Source organism: Oreochromis niloticus, linkage group LG23 (genome assembly GCF_001858045.2).
Source record: "Oreochromis niloticus isolate F11D_XX linkage group LG23, O_niloticus_UMD_NMBU, whole genome shotgun sequence".
In the NCBI taxonomy this organism is placed as follows: Eukaryota; Metazoa; Chordata; class Actinopteri; order Cichliformes; family Cichlidae; genus Oreochromis; species Oreochromis niloticus.
This window is the reverse complement of record NC_031986.2, coordinates 18,072,184-18,087,875: the sequence shown is the minus strand read 5'-3', so window position 1 is coordinate 18,087,875 and position 15,692 is coordinate 18,072,184. Positions and strand designations below refer to the sequence as shown.

General features: G+C 39.8%; 1 protein-coding gene and 1 long non-coding RNA gene across 5 annotated transcripts in view; one reads left to right on the top strand and one right to left on the bottom strand.

Moving 5' to 3' along the window:
- LOC109197001 (plakophilin-4) overlaps positions 1–15,692 on the bottom strand; it is a 40,987-nt gene that overhangs the window by 5,288 nt on the left and 20,007 nt on the right. For 3 of the 4 annotated variants that reach the window (XM_019351856.2, XM_025902854.1, XM_025902853.1), the window contains exons 3-6: positions 13,792–13,904; positions 11,210–11,244; positions 10,524–10,640; positions 8,581–8,735 (exon numbers count right to left, since the gene is read on the bottom strand). In XM_019351856.2, coding sequence (XP_019207401.1) covers positions 8,581–8,735; positions 10,524–10,640; positions 11,210–11,244; positions 13,792–13,904 — 420 coding nt within the window. The remainder of the gene's footprint in view (positions 1–8,580; positions 8,736–10,523; positions 10,641–11,209; positions 11,245–13,791; positions 13,905–15,692) is intronic. The other variant, XM_025902855.1, reaches the window with a different exon arrangement.
- Positions 3,339–15,692, top strand: part of LOC112843806 (uncharacterized) — a 29,741-nt gene continuing 17,387 nt past the window's right edge. Inside the window, exon 1 of the long non-coding RNA XR_003216321.1 lies at positions 3,339–3,636. This is a non-coding gene — a long non-coding RNA (uncharacterized LOC112843806). The remainder of the gene's footprint in view (positions 3,637–15,692) is intronic.

The window sequence follows — 15,692 nt, the reverse complement described above, 5'->3', positions numbered from 1 at the left end:
TCCTGTTGTAATTGGACATTTTGAGTTAAGAAACAGCGCCAAGCCCCAACAACACTTCCCTCATGGTGCTTTATATTGTAAGGTCAAGACCCTACAATAATGCACAAAAACTAACCCCCTAGAGCAAGCACATTGGCGACAGTGGGAAGGAAAAACTCACTTTTAAAAGAGAGAAACCTCCGGCAGAACCAGGCTCTGAGATGGGGTGGCCATCTGCCTCGGCCAGTTAGTGATGAGGGAAGGAAGTTGGGAGAAGAAGAGTGTTTATTTTGAACCACTCTGGTTTTAAAATTTAATTTAGGTTGCTGAATTAAAACAATATTTTATGCCAGTTTAAGAGTTTTGTAACATAATCACGTGCACGTTTCAGTTCAATTTTAATGTGCACATGAGAAAGCCCTCAAGATGACATTTTGGCTCCTCAGCTTGGCATGTTTTTTGAAGCTGCTGACGACTGCTTCGTCAACCACTGGGTTGCTTGACCTCATTAACAGTATTGGAGAAGGCCACTTTTCACGGAGATCATTGGATACTTTCAGGCCGAGTTGTTCAATGTTTTCCATGGACATTTTGTAGTTTTTGGACAAAATTTTGTTCCAGATCTTATGGGAAAGCCTCTGTACAATAAACTCTGATGTTCCTGCATTCCATGTAGCTGTCTCATTTTCTCCGTTCATAGCGTGCATTGCCAGATCTTTAGTGACATTTTTCACAGCCTCCTGGTACTCTTCCCTGTTTTTAGAGACACTAAGTACTCTTGTTGGTAATGCCAACAGGTGTTTGGTGAAGGTTGGGACAGTAATGTTATCAAGCTGTTCCCTCAGATTCAAAATCAGATATTTTTCCTTGCAGTTGTGTGTTTTGCAAAGATCCTTGAGAATGACCTTGTCTATATTTTTCAGCCATTTGGGGGATAGATCCAAATGTTTCAGCTCGATTTCAGGCCAAATTTTTTCAATCAGGCGATCGCTGATGCAGTCAGGAGTGAGGCGCTCTGTGAAGAGCTTGTATTTAGTGGAGACTTTTTCTATGGCCTGTGAAACCACCAACTCAATCACTTTGTTGACACACAACTTTTCCCCACTCAGACCATCAGATGAGGACGACTCTGGGGTTGCCGTCTCCTGTGTTTCAGTCTGAGCCTCTACTAATTCTTTTCTCTGCGTGTCCAGTTTTGTCTGCATTTCTGGTATTTTTGTCTCTGCCTGACTTTCTTTAATCTCGCTGGAGTCGTTACTCTGTGGCTGCAGAGCTTTCGTGTCCTCCTCCAGTTTTTTCTGTTCTTTCTCTGCATCCTGACAATTTGGGATGGCCTCTTTAACTTTTTCTTTTGTGTCATTCACCACTTTTTGCTCTTCCAGGAGTTTCTTATTTTGTTCCTCCAGGACTTTTTTCTCCTGCTCCAGATTCTCTCTCAGTGTTTGTTCTTTCCACAGAGCATTCCACATAGTTTCTTTCAGATTTCTTTCATGTTTCTGAAGCTGTGTGAACTTGGCAGACAGAGTGTCCTTCTCCTGTTTCAGGATCAGGATTTCGTTGTCCCTCTGCTGAAGCTGCTCTTTCAGACGATTCATCTCAAGGTCAAAGTTGCTGGCCTTTTCCTGATCTGAACATGTCTGTTCCTCTTTTTCTTTGGTGGCGCTGCTCACCTGCAGTTTGCTCAATGCTGATTCGTCAGTGACTCCTCCAGCTTGGATCTCATACAGTTTCAGCTTGGTGCGCATCGCTGACATTTGATTCATCATCTGTTTGATTTGCTGTCTGGCTCTACTTGCACCCTCTTTTAAAAGTTTGTTTTCAGACAGAGAGTTTTGCAAGGCTTTCCTAACCTTCATAAGGTCGTCGAGTGCACTCTTTGGCAGAGTGAACACAAATTCTGGTTTTCCTTCCTGATTGCTCATTTTTGATATTTAACTTTAAAACAATTTAGGGTGTTACACTAAATCAGATATTCAAATGTGAATTTGATATTCTGATATGAATCAGGGTTTGAAGTTGGCTGTAGCAGAACAAACGTTCGTCTAGTGAATCGCTCGTGACTGTAAGTAAGAAACGTGCTTGACCAGTGTGCTGTTTTACCCCTATTTATGGACTTTTGTTGGCTGTGACGTTATGGTCTGATTCTCTTTGCTTTGATGTTGGAAACAGGACACGCCCATTGAAAATAGGCCCCGCCCACAGGTTCTCAGAATGTTTCAGTTACATTCATACATTTATTTGAAATATGTTTTGTTTTTGTTTAAAAAAAATTTTTGATTCAACCCTTTTCTACATTTAACCTAAAACCATTTCCAGAGAGCTGCGTGTTCATCACAGCCATAAATATGTTAGAAATGAAGATATTTCACTGTGTTCAAGTACCAGATTTAGTGCTAATTTTATTCAGTCATCCAGGCTTTGTTTAGCTCGTTCAAATGTTTCAGGTGCTGTAGAACATCTCATTAATATTGTTCATTTATGCTTGTTTCCTATACCTGTTTAAAGTAATACACTGCGAACGCAACCAGTGAGAAAATGTCTAACGCTAGACCCGCCCCCGGGAGTCAAGCTGCTTGCATGTAATGTCTCTCAGTTACATAGTAAACAAAGCTTGCAAGGAATCACGAATCCAGCATCATTACTAAACATCAAACACGTGCCAAAAAACAAAACAAAAAACTTTGTTTACTTTAGTCTTAGTTCAAAGTTCAGTACGTGTACTGGCCTCGTACAGTAATGATTCCGCATTATTTGTAATACATGAGGTATTTGAGAAGGCTGTAAAACAGTGTTTGGATCCATGTTTTTTTTGTTGTTGTTGTTGTTGTTGTTATCTGCGAATATCAAAAGTGAGGCTCAGTGTTTGTTGTTGAACTTTAACCTTACCTATTCCTTCCAATAAAAATACACGTGTTTAAAACTTCTGTTTGTTATTTGTTTGCTTTTACTTAGGGTTAGTGTGTGGAACAATCACATTGCTGTGACATCATAGTTGCGACTTCGAAAAAATCCCCTTAAAAAGCAAAATCTACTTCAGTTGCGAGATCTCTAATAGATCCAGGCAATTATCTACCCTTAAAAAGATCGCGCATTTCAGGATACTTTTCTTTAATAGACGGTAAGCATTATACATATTTTCTTTGGACCATTGAAATTTCATACACGAATTTATCGTTTGGCTTGCTGTTTGTTTGCTAGTGCTAGGCTACAGGACCACAGAATTAGCTAACTGGTGTTCTGTATACAGAGAATTGAATGTCAGTGTACAGCCCCTATCAAAAGTTTAAGACTATTGATTGATATTTTTTTTGCAAGTAAACTATATCTATTTCTATCTATCCACACACACACACACATATTTAAATATATATATATTTGATGATTTCTTTACACAGCCTGCACCTGGGGTCTTGCCTAGTGTAATAGACCCCAGCCTCAAACAAGTGACAGCTTTACTGGATCACTGACCAAAAGCGCCTTTTCCGGCAGACTGTCAGCTGTTTTTATTAGTGTGTTTATTTTGATTACAAATGACCTCATCTTTACTCCTAGGTTCATGGATAAAGCAGAGCCCAACTATCCTTTCACTGCAGGCTCTCAAACTGGGCTGATTCAAGATCAACGGGACCACATCAGTGACATCACTAAAGTTTCCAGGTGAGTTTATAAATGGAACCCATGTTTGGACATAATATGCAATTGCATAGGTGGGAGTGATCCAAAGGGCATGTGTTATGCTTACTGACATGGGTCCTTTAACTGTGTATTTTATCTCCATTCTTTGTTTTTCCTGTTTAAACCACTGTTGTTTTAACTCATCCGTAGAGGTTGTCTGTCTTTGCGTTCACTTTATGGTAAATAACACACAATCTGCAAAAAACTGTGAAAGAATTCCAGATGACAAGTTTGTAGTTCAACATACAAGTGACGACCTTTGACCTTCATCAGGTTTTATTTAATTGTGTCAGAGAAAATCTCATATGCTCTTCATGCAGCTGAGTACATCAAGTGTTTAAAACGGAAGCTGTGCTGGTCTGAGATCAGCAGCTTTGTGAAACACCAAACTGAGGTCCTGTCAATGCTGATATATAGTGACACAGTTACATGAGTGATTAATCCTTTTGTTTTTTTGTCTTTAACTTTATCAATAAAGCTGCAGCTTTCACTACAGCACATGTGGTACTTTAACCTTTGCACTGTTTTCATCAGTTCATTTTGCAGTTAACATGTGAACATTTGGATGACAGTTGGATGATCTGTCTGCTGTCACTGGGTGGTGCTGAGGTATGAATCTGAGGGCAGCTCCTGTAATCACAAAGAGAACAGAACCATCAAACTCAAATATAAATTTTATCCCTCAAAACTTAAATAAAGCTGATTCTTCTGTCCTCACACACTCAGGATCTGAAGTTCTTCTCTTACATTTTTTCAGTATTACACTACAGTACTTTAATCCATAGTTCCTGATTAATGAGGAGTTACTGAAGTACAAGCTTTTAAAAAAGATGTTACTGTCTTTACAGATGTGGCAAGAGACTGAAAACATGCTGTTGTTTGCATATATTTGACATTCAGTTCTGCACAGAAGCTGCAGCAGATTGCAGCCTGTTGCTTTTACAGTATAATACTTGTAATAAAAGTACAGTAACAGTAATTAGTGACTGATTAGCCCGGGGCGTTTCTCTTGATTTCTTTAGTAAATTCATTCACCTGCACAGATTAGCTAAACGAACCCCGATAGCCGAGTGCTCATCTTAGCTAGCTAGGTCTCAGGAGCTAGCTAAGGACAGTAGTTACGGAGTAGCTTACAAACACGATTAACTCACCGAAAAAGTGCGGCGGGGCCTCGGGTCCTTCTGTCGGGTAGTCCAGTTTACTGAAGAACACCTCAGGCTGTCAGGTTAAAACAGTCGGTCGTGTTTTCGTAGCGTAAACGCTGGCCCTCCTCTCAGAGCCTACGCTCTATCTGCTATTCCCGAACAGAAATACGCAAGTTTCTCCGTGACTGCAGCTGTCAGTCAAAGCTGCTATGATGACGTTTCACCCCAATTTAACATCACCGCGGTAGGAATTAGAATCAAACTTATGGGAAAGGAGACCCCTTGGACATCAATCAGCATGATGAGAACTATTGATAACAAAAGAAAGAATCTTTGGAAAAAAATTATCTAAGGAGAATAAATTTATTTTAGTCTGACCCCAGTCCCATCCGCTAACATGGAGGAGGCGGGGTTTATGACCTATACTGCAGCCAGACACCAGGGGGCGATAGAGACGTTTTGGCTTCATTTTTGGGGAGCTGTGGCGTCGTCCATGTTTTCTACAGTCAATGGTACTAATCAACACTGTGTGGAGTTAAGTCTTCACTGCGTGTCTAACAAACTTTACACTGACTTTTAACTCTGATGTTAGAGCTGGTTTACTCCTCATAGAGTTGTAAATACTCTATCTAGGTTAAAGTAGGTTTACTCTGAAATATTGACACAATTTTTTACTGTGCAGTTTTTAAATGACGATTTAATTTTTTAAGGAAAAAAGGTTATTCAAACCTACCTGTCTCTGTGTTTGCAATTACGCCCTAAGCCTAATAACTGGTTGTGCTAATCTTGGGAGCAAGAAGCTCCAATCAAGTGTTTGTGGTTACTGGGAATGAGTCTTTCACATTGCTGTGGAATCATTTTGACTCTTTGCACTTTTGAGCCTGTTTAAGGTCATGCCAAAGCATCGCAATCTGATTTAAGTCCAGACTTTAACTAGACCACTCCAAAACATTTTTAAGTCATTCAGAGGTGGACCTGCTGGTGTGTTTTGGAGTTCATTGTGCTGCTGCATAACCCAAGTGAGTTTGAGTTTCAGGGCACAAACTGATGGTCGGACATCCTCCTTCAGGATTTCCTGGTAGAGAGCAGAATTCATGGTTCCATCAATTACAGCAAGTCATCCTGAAGCAGTAAAATGCCTCCAGACCATCACACTACCGCCACCATGTTGACTATTCAATCAAGCAATCAATCAAAATTTATTCATATAGCACATTTAAAGACCGAAGTACACCAAAGTGCTTTCCAGTAAAACCATGATACAGATAAAATCACAATATAAAATATAAATTACAGATATAAAATCTAAAATAATTACATAATCTATGGTATGGTATGACTATTGGTATGAAATGCTCTGTAAGTCTAATTCCAAATGTAACGGGACTCAAACCTTCCAAAAAGCTTTCGTCTCATCAGTCCACAGAATGTTTCCCCAAAAAGTTTTTTGGGAAATGCAAATAACATATAGATGTGAGTAACTTTGATCGTACCATGACGTGTCGCTTTTTGAGATCTTTTAGCTTGTTTTATTCTGTCATGCAGGTTCTGTTTAAATGATTCTAATCATTAATCACAATTAATGATTTTAGAAGGGGAAGCAAATGTGGTACGAATATGCAAAAAAACAAGAAATGAAGAAGAGAGCCAATAATTCCTTCACCGAACTATAGTTAATGTTGCCTTTAATGAGTTCCCTGAAAACAGCCCTCGTCCGAGTTTTACAATCTTTCCAGTTAACACACTAAAAAAATTGACACTGGATTTGCTTGGTGTAATTTTTGCTAGAGTAAAGAGCCTCTAATCAATCAAGTTCACTTCAGTTTGATTTATATAGGGCCAAATCATCTTCTTATCATCTCATTAATCAATTCATCTCAAAGCACTTTATACTGTAAAGACTCTACAATAATACAGAAACAACCCAAACAATGAGATGACCCCCTATGAGTAAGCACTTGGTGAAAGTGGGAAGGAAAAACTCCCCTTTAGCCCTTTAAGACCTACCATAGAACCAAGTCCGCCAGAGCTTATCTTTATATTTTTACATGCTGTAGTGCCATTTTTGGGAGCATTTCAAGTCGCTATACATCAATACAAGCCCAAATTTTAGTAATATGTATGCATTAAGTCCATAGAAACTACATAAATTCCAAGAAAGCGCAATAAACTACAAAAAAATTGAAAATCTTTTTTTTGTTGTTGTTGTTTTTTACACATATTTCTAGTTAGAGAAATTCAAGAGGTTTATTCCTCAAAACTGTAAATACAAAAACGTTGCACAAAATAGTTTCCAACCACAGGAAAATTATTTTGAGTGTCTTCATAGTTTCGTTTTTGAGATACACCAATTTTTATATACTGCAGGAAAAACGAAAATAAATATTATAATGCAAATTTGCAAAAAACCCCAAAAAACAGCATGTGCATCAAAATAAACTACTTCCAGCAGTGCAATTTGAGTTCTAAGCATCCCAGAAACAATACAGAAAAGCATAAAGCCAAATATGACTTTTAAAAACACCAGTATAGGCTTATAAGGCCCTGAAGGTAAAAAACTACATTTTCCGCGAAATGACGCCACTTCCGGTTTCGGGCAGGCAATGGCAGACATGCAATAGTTCGCGCTGACGCCTATTCCAACCTAGGAAGTGTTGTGAACAGCTGATCGGATCGGCAAAGTGTGTTTCTGGAATATTATGTTTTTGTTACTACAAGCGCTTTTTATGCAATTTATGCAAAGCTATATGTGGAAGAAAACCGTGACCTAGGACAAGCTAATGGCATAACATATAAGTACAACTTCTCCGGTTTCATATGCAAAAAAAATTATTGCGCTACCTTACATGTTTCCAGATATACAGAGATTTAAAAATAGTTACGCAAAACGGAGCGTGCCCGCTCCGACCGGTTTTAAAGGGTTAACAGGAAGAAACAAATTTGCTGTGACTCGTTGGGGGTGAGGGGAGAGAGATAGGACAAAATACACGCTGTAGAAGAAAGCCAGAGATTAATAATAACTCATGATTAAATGCATTAAGATGCATTTAATCATGAGTTAATATTATTCTTAAAATAATTAAGTATAATAAATACCTTACATATAGGGACTTTTTGAAACATTATTATAGACAGGATCTAATTACAAAAACAGGCAGTCACAGTCGTGCTCTATTTTCAAATGTTCCCAAACTACAACAGCAGCGTCGGCACAAAGGTCACTGTGCCCCCTCAGCTGAATTCTCCTGATATCACTCAACTCCAAGTTACTTTAATTCATAACATTTGGTAAGAAAAAACGTGAACACCTTCATCGCTGATAAGCTACTGCAAGCTCACTTTAATTATTTGGTTAATAACAGTTTAGCACTTGTCCTTTAACTAGCATGACTGAGGAGGACACTTCTGTATTTCATGTCAGCTAGAAGGAGGTCATTCATCAGCTTTGCAGCTAGTTTTGAGGCATGAGCCCAAATGTGTTGAGGACATTGTGAGCTCAACACATTGTCGTAGTTTGTGCCGAGTTCATGGGTACGCTACTGCACTGAGAGACAATGTCTCTCCTGCTTTGCACTTTTATAACTGTGGCTACATTTCTGTATGAGTGTAAAAATCATAGCTGTGACTATGCATTCTGATTCATGGTTGTGGTTGAAAGTGTGCTCTTAATCTAACTAAATGTGGCTGAAAAGCTAAGTGGACACAGAAGTAAAATCTTACCCTGAGCTTTTCTTTCTAAGGTTAGTAACTTGTGATGTAACCGTTTGGAGATCAGGCCTACCTGCCCAGAAGCTTGACCCTCTGCTCTTGGGCTTCTGGATATTGACGCTCGGGGCTCCGAACGCACTACGTTCTGGTTGCTGTAGTAACTGACGCTGCTGTCCTGGTAGCCGCTGTCAGAATATGAGGTCATCTGGATCGAGTGACCTCCTGAGCCTGGAAGGAAAGTACGATAAGAGGCCTCAGTGCTTCTTGTGACACATTAAAGCAGAACATGGTGTGATCAAACCACAGCCACCCCGACGTCAGTCACTGCGGTTTACTGATTTGCATATTATCTCACTTGGCTTTCAACTTGTTAAAAAGATATTATGCGTATAAATACATACACACGGACATCTGCATTAAGCCGTTCCTGGAACAATCTGCTGGCCTACTTTCTCCTGTAGCACCAGGAGGAGGAAGCGTGGGTGATATTTTTACACTTCCAGTGCACTCCAGCTGTATGCAATATAAATAAGACCAAAGGCAAGTTTGTTTTAAACATTTCAAACCGCTACTCAGATGTTACATATTTACTAATGGTGCCGATAATAAATGTGGAGGGAGAAGGAGGCAGAGTCTTTTTCTGCGTCGTGCTTTAAAAACATGAATAAAACCAGCAAGCGTTCTGCACATATAAGAATTCACAGCTGCACCCGCTGCTTCGCTTTGCTGGCCGTCCAACTTTTTTGTGGTTTAACACAAGCTTCTGAGGTAGCTTGATGGACCAAAGTGTCAAACACTCCAGTGAAGATGCCTAATGTCCAACAGCGACAGGCTGTGGCTGTAATGCAAAGCCCCCACAAGTGAATACATGGGAAACATTTCCGCCAAACATGGCAGACTATAAAAAATAAAACTCAGACAGCAGAGCGGAGGCGGATATCAGGTTCTGGGTATTTTAGACTCATCTGAAACAGTGTGGGGCCTTTGGCATCTGTTAAATGTGATCAGATTGTCCGGTGTGGGTTCAGAATTGTGGACTTACATTCACTGGTTGGTAAAATGCTGCTATGAAGCCTCGGGCTGAGCTTTGGCTCCCTCAGCATCTGGTGTTTAGACTTGATGAGAGAGGGGTGGATCTGACTGTGAAGCTGAAGGATGCTACATGCTTGTATGGTAGAGACATTCATTAAAACATGCAGTACTGTAAAAAAGCCTTGAGCCACCCCTCATTTCTTGTCATTTCTTCAAGTAGTCTTCAGGAATAGTTCTCCAGGCTTCTTGAAGGACATTCAAAGCTCTTCTTTGGATGTTTCTGCCTTTTGTTCTGTTCTCTGTCAACATGATCCCACACTGCTTCAATAATGTTGAGGTCCGGTCTCTGGGGAGGCCGATCCATGACTGATAGTGCTGCATTTTGTGTTACTGCATTGGCAGTGTGTTTGGGCTCATCAACATTCAAAAAATAAAGATTGTACCCATCAGATCCTTTTCAGATGATATTGCATGCCGGATAAAATCCCATTGTTTTGCAGCCACAGGAAAGCGTATCCTGCAGTTATTGAGTGGACCATGAACTCCTTTGTATACCAAAGTATTCTAGAGTCAATGTGAGGCCATCTGTCCAACAGCTAAAGCTCGGCTTAAACTGGGTCATGCAAAGGGAAAACGACCCCAAGCATATCAGCAAATCTACAACAGAATGATTGAAAAAGAAACGAACGAAGGTGTTGCGATGACCGAATTTGGACAAAAATTCCTCCACAAGAATATGAGAGATATATAAGTTACTACTGCTAAAGGCGGTTCTATAAGCTATTGAATCAATGGGTGATGTTGTTAATATAAATAATTTTAGGACCAGAAGATTTTGTTTTGTCCCAGTATGTAAGTTTATTCTACATGGCTGCAGAATAAACTAAAAATGCTGGTGTTTTCCAGAATCTGCACTCAACATCATGAACTTTAGTCCCTTCCTTAAGCATTGTTTAAACCGTGTGCTGAGTATATTTAACAGACCCTCACTGCCATGTAGGGATGCTCGGTCCGGCTCCGGCAGGAAGAGTCCCTCCTCTGCTTCCAGGTGACGACCAGGACATCCAGACCCCTCTGTGGCTCCGCCCTGAGACTCTCCGCCTGTTGTACGATTAAAAACATGCAAAAACTCTAGCATCAATGCACGTACCTCACACACATAGATTCACACGCATTGAAAAACACAGGTGTGGCAAATCAACAGCATCATCTCTGCATCAGTTCTTTTTATACCACGTCTTTTATTTCAGGGGAAAGATGACAGTGAAGAATGGGATGGAAATCTGAGGAAAGGGATCTGTGACAGGATAGTAAATGGATCCAATTCAAAGCTTTTATACATACAGTATATATACTGGCAGAAACATTGTTTTGCTTTGCTTGACCGGCTGGTGCTGCATTCTGGCAATTTTCAGTGTTTTGGAGGCTATAATAGCTTTCTCATGTTAAAAACAAAGTTCTTTCAGCGTGCATACTCGTATGCACTTCATCCTATCTGAAGCTACAGCATTTACCATTTAAAAGAAAGTACCACAGGCATGGAATAAAACTTCACTGAGCATCACTGAAGCTTTTTGCCTTCACGTAGGCTTCATGCCAGCACTTTATATTACCATTTTGTATCTTTTATTTAATATATAATGTTAAAGGTTAAATAAAAGAAGTCATACCTGCGGATCTCCATGCAAACGACTTCTCGGATGAGCTGCGGCAGCAGAGCAGATGAGGAAATGGAGGAGACGAGAGAGCAGAGAGAGAGGTAAATCAAATTAGAGTCACTGTCAAATAGTTTACGTCCGACCAGACCAGGAAGAAGAAGGAAGATGGAAGGTAAGATATAAGAAGATAAACTGGATAGGGAACCATCTCGCGAGAAAAAAAGCATCCAATACACAAGAACAATGAAGAAAGTAAAGCTGTGTGAGTTCAAGTCACTTTTTACACAGACTGACTGAGGGCTGAGGAAACACCTGCAGCTGGAAACAAATCATTTATACTGAAATGAACATTGAAAAAAACCCCCAAAAAACATAAAAATACAACTACCTCTAAGAATATGACCAAAGTCAAAGCTCTGTTTAGGTCACATTACTGTTGTAATGCTTATTGTTTGGCACATCGTATGATTTGTGGACCAATGTTACAACTTGAAGCATCTTTTAAGGGTCAAAATAACAGACGTCATGCATAAAGTGTCAAGTTTTCTTTAATAATTCAGCAGTTTTGTGGATTTCAAGGTTTCTGTTTGTGCTCAGAGTGATGTATGCTGGCTGTGACACCACAAAGTGACTGTCAGCTGGCTGAAACATCACTCCTCATGAAGACGGATATCACCATTATGTGGTTTGACAGAGCTTTCTGGAGCTGGGTGTGATTTACAGCCAGCTGTAATCCATATAACAACAACAACAAATATGGGCGCATTATTAGGGCTGTTTTGCTACAGATACAAGAATGAAATGAAAAACAAAATGCTTCCAAGGAGCCAGAGGTCCTTGTAAGTATGTTAAATTAAAGTTGAGCAATAATTCTAGACTTACTGAAGTTCTTTCACACTGTTTCTTTGGACATTGGCTGCTTTTACACTCATTTTCAGTCCAGTCCTAATACCTGAGCCTTTTTTTTGTTTGTATATTGCACAAAATCACATCATTTGTTCTGTTTTCTTTACTTGAATCTATGAAGAATGCCAAAGATAACAAAGTCAAGAGAAATAAAATAGTATTTTTGCACCAACAGGTGCAAAAAATAGGCAATTCACAAAAAGCGATTACCTGAAAACTTGCATATCTCAGCGTGGTCTGCAGTTTGTCCTTAATCAAATTTAGGGAACTGGACAAGTGGAGGGCAAAAGAAGTGTCAGCCCTAAAAAAAACCTCTTGACAGCAGGTGATAGCTGAAAGTCATGTTCTTATGACATGGAAAAATATCCAGCAAAGACCTGACAGGGCAGGACCTGAGAGGTACATCTGGACCTTCAGCTGATGATCTACTGTTCACTGAAGCCTCATCAGAAATGGTCTCAGTGGCAGGATGATGTCAAGAAGCCTTTTTTAAGGAAGGAAAACAAGGAGAAAGGACTGAGGTATGAAGGAGCGAGAGAGCTACAACAGTGTCTACAGCCATCTGTAAAACACGGTGCAGGCTCTCTTATGGTTTGAGCTGCAGCTTTCAGTCAGTGGTGATGGAGATCTTTTCAAAAAGTGAGCCAACATCCAAAGAAGAGATTTGAATGTCCTTCAAGAAGCCTGGAGAACTATTCCTGAAGACTACTTAAAGAAATGAGAAGAAAGCTGCCTAAGAGAGTTCAGACTGCGCTGAAGGATAAAGGCGGTCACACCAAATATTGACTTTCAAGCTTGTTAGAATTGTACAAGCTCTGTTTTTGCCGTATATACTGTATTTTCATGTACATTTGCTCTTCTTTCATTAAATCACTTCACCCATTTCCCATTTTTCTAACAAAAGATCGAGAAATGAGGGTGGCTCAGGACTTTTTCACAGTGCTGCACTGTATATATTAATGCTAACATCCTTCTTTTTCTTACCCATTTATACACGCTTACACTGAAGAAACTAGGGTCCAACAAAAAATATGTCCTTGCATGTCCTTCAGTAACATCCAAGGAAAAACTCATTGCACATAGATGTACCACGTTTGTCAGGGTCTTTGGTAATAATTTCCTTGGCACACAAATACTGAAATAATTTGAATGAAAATGATCAGATACAAGTAAGGGCTGAACATGAGTGAAAAAGCAGCCAATGTCGAAAGGAAAACTTTGAAAGACCTTCAGAAGGCCTGGAGAACTCTTAAACAAGACCACTTTAAAAAGAATTATAAGTTGTGTGGTTCATTTGAAGTAAAATATAAAGAAATAAGGCATCGCTCAAGACTTTTGTACAGTACTGTAGATCCAGGTCAATGGGGAAATACTGCACGTCTAACATGCAACCCCACAGAAATACCATATATATAGAAATACTTGAAAAAAACACTTACGTAATCTGCTAGTTATTGGACAGGTAAATTGTCTACATGGCTACAATGACGGCAGTGTCATCTGAACTCTCAGAAAGCACTTGTATTTAAATAAACTATTCTCAGAGCTGCTGTGCATCATTATAATTCTTAAACGATAAAAGGTGGTCATGTGTATTTTTGTTACTTATTCATCATGAGATACTGTGTGTTTTAATTGCAAAAATCTTGGTTCCAAATACTTGATGTGATCACTTTAGTCAAATCTACCTGCTACTGTCTCCTCCTGGTGACTCGGCTCCCAGCATGCACCTCTCCAGCTGGCTAGCCACGATCTGCCGCTCCTCCTCCAGCTCCCGAGTCAGCCGCTCGAACTGGAGCTCCTGGGGCAAGACATTAACAGGAGTGATTATAACCCAACATCCACCATGACGCGGCGATTTAAGCCTCTTCTTTAAGACCTATTTGGTGCCAGTTAGAATTAAGTGTAAAGCCCATTTTGTATTCAGCCTGCGTGGCTTGACTGATTTCTCACCGTCTGTGAGCTCGCTGAGAGGCTGTTAAAGGGGGGATTCAAGATTTTAAACACTAAGAGTGTGTCCGGCACCTTTTAACAGCCTTTGGTTCAGATAATGTAATTACACACATTTTTGAAACTTTTGGTGCAAAGCGCAGAGGTTTAAGCACAGAATGATAAAATGTAGATTTCATGGTAAAAATTCACCACAGAGGGTGAAAACAGATGTTTCCCTTTTCTTTTATCATGAGCATTCTGGGCACAGCCTTTAATTCCACATTACTAATAGATACAATGACACAGCACTATATCTGTAAATCTGGGGGGTTTAAATATGCCCCTAGAGTGAATTGCTCAAGGTGGTGGCTGACCTTTCCTGTCTTCTTATTGTTCATTCCACTTATTGTTGTGATAAACGGAATAGTGTGTGAAATCTATTGAGCTGGAAATGCAGTTTACTTTCAAAGAAGATGAAGAAAACCAGAAAATATTCACAATTTACTAACTGGAAACAAACTTTGTGGCATTTAAACTTTAAAAATTAGCCTGCAAGCATTTTGCAAAGTCCTCACTGATATAATATACATAATATTGTAAAGGATCACAGGTGCGCGCCAATTGAGAGTGTTTGATTGCCAAATTTAAATCAGTTCACCCTCGAGTCTGAGCAAACATTAGTGTCGTATTTTAAGCCAAAGTCGCGGAGGCCTGGAGACAATTTGTCGACTCCCCGCCTCCAGAAAAAAATAGTTTTTCACTCTCACTAAACATAAAGCAATAATTTTGAGTAAAACGCAACTGAAATATGTAAGAAAATATGTAAGAGAATTAAAGGTTAATTAATTCAAATACTTGTGCTTGGCATAAACTGAATGCAAACCCATCAGGTAAATTTCATTTGACCAGATTCCATTACATTTAACATTTTATACCCTTTCAAGGAAAGTTTACATGTAATGAAGTGATTAAAAGTCAACATTCTGGGCAGAAACTGTTTTTTTGATTGTGGCAAACACTGTTTGCAAAGGAAAACTGTGTATTCCCCAACAGGCTGGAGAGTGGTTGCTGGAGGTAGGCGTCACAAGCCAGTCTACTCATAGTGTCCTAATGCGCTTCTAAAATCTTTGCGAAATCAAACATTGGGATTATCAAGAACAGGGGTGATTTGTGACAGATGTAAAGAAGCAAAAGTGAAAGGGAAGGTTTACAAGATGCTAGTGAGAGCTGGTATGTTTTATGGTTTGCAGACGGTGGAAGTGACCAGAACTGACAGGATTAGAAATGACTTAATCAGAGGGACAGCTGAGGTCGAGCAGTTTGGAGACAACGTTAGAGGGACAAGGCTGAGATACTTTGCACGTGTGCAGAGGAGGGATAGTGGATATATTGGATAAAGGATGTTGAAGACGGAGCTGCCAGGCAGGAGGAAAAGAGGAGGGTGATGAATGTGGTGAAGGAGACATGCAGAGGGTTGGTGTGACAGAGGAGGATGGTAGGGACAGGGGGAGATGGAGGCAGAAGATTTGCTGTGGAGACTCCTAAAAGGAGCGAGAAGAAGAAAAAGAAATCTGCACTGTAAACCTAATGGTTAAACACACGTTATGATGTACAACAAAAGTACAGATGACAGTCACTGTTACAAAACTACAACTAT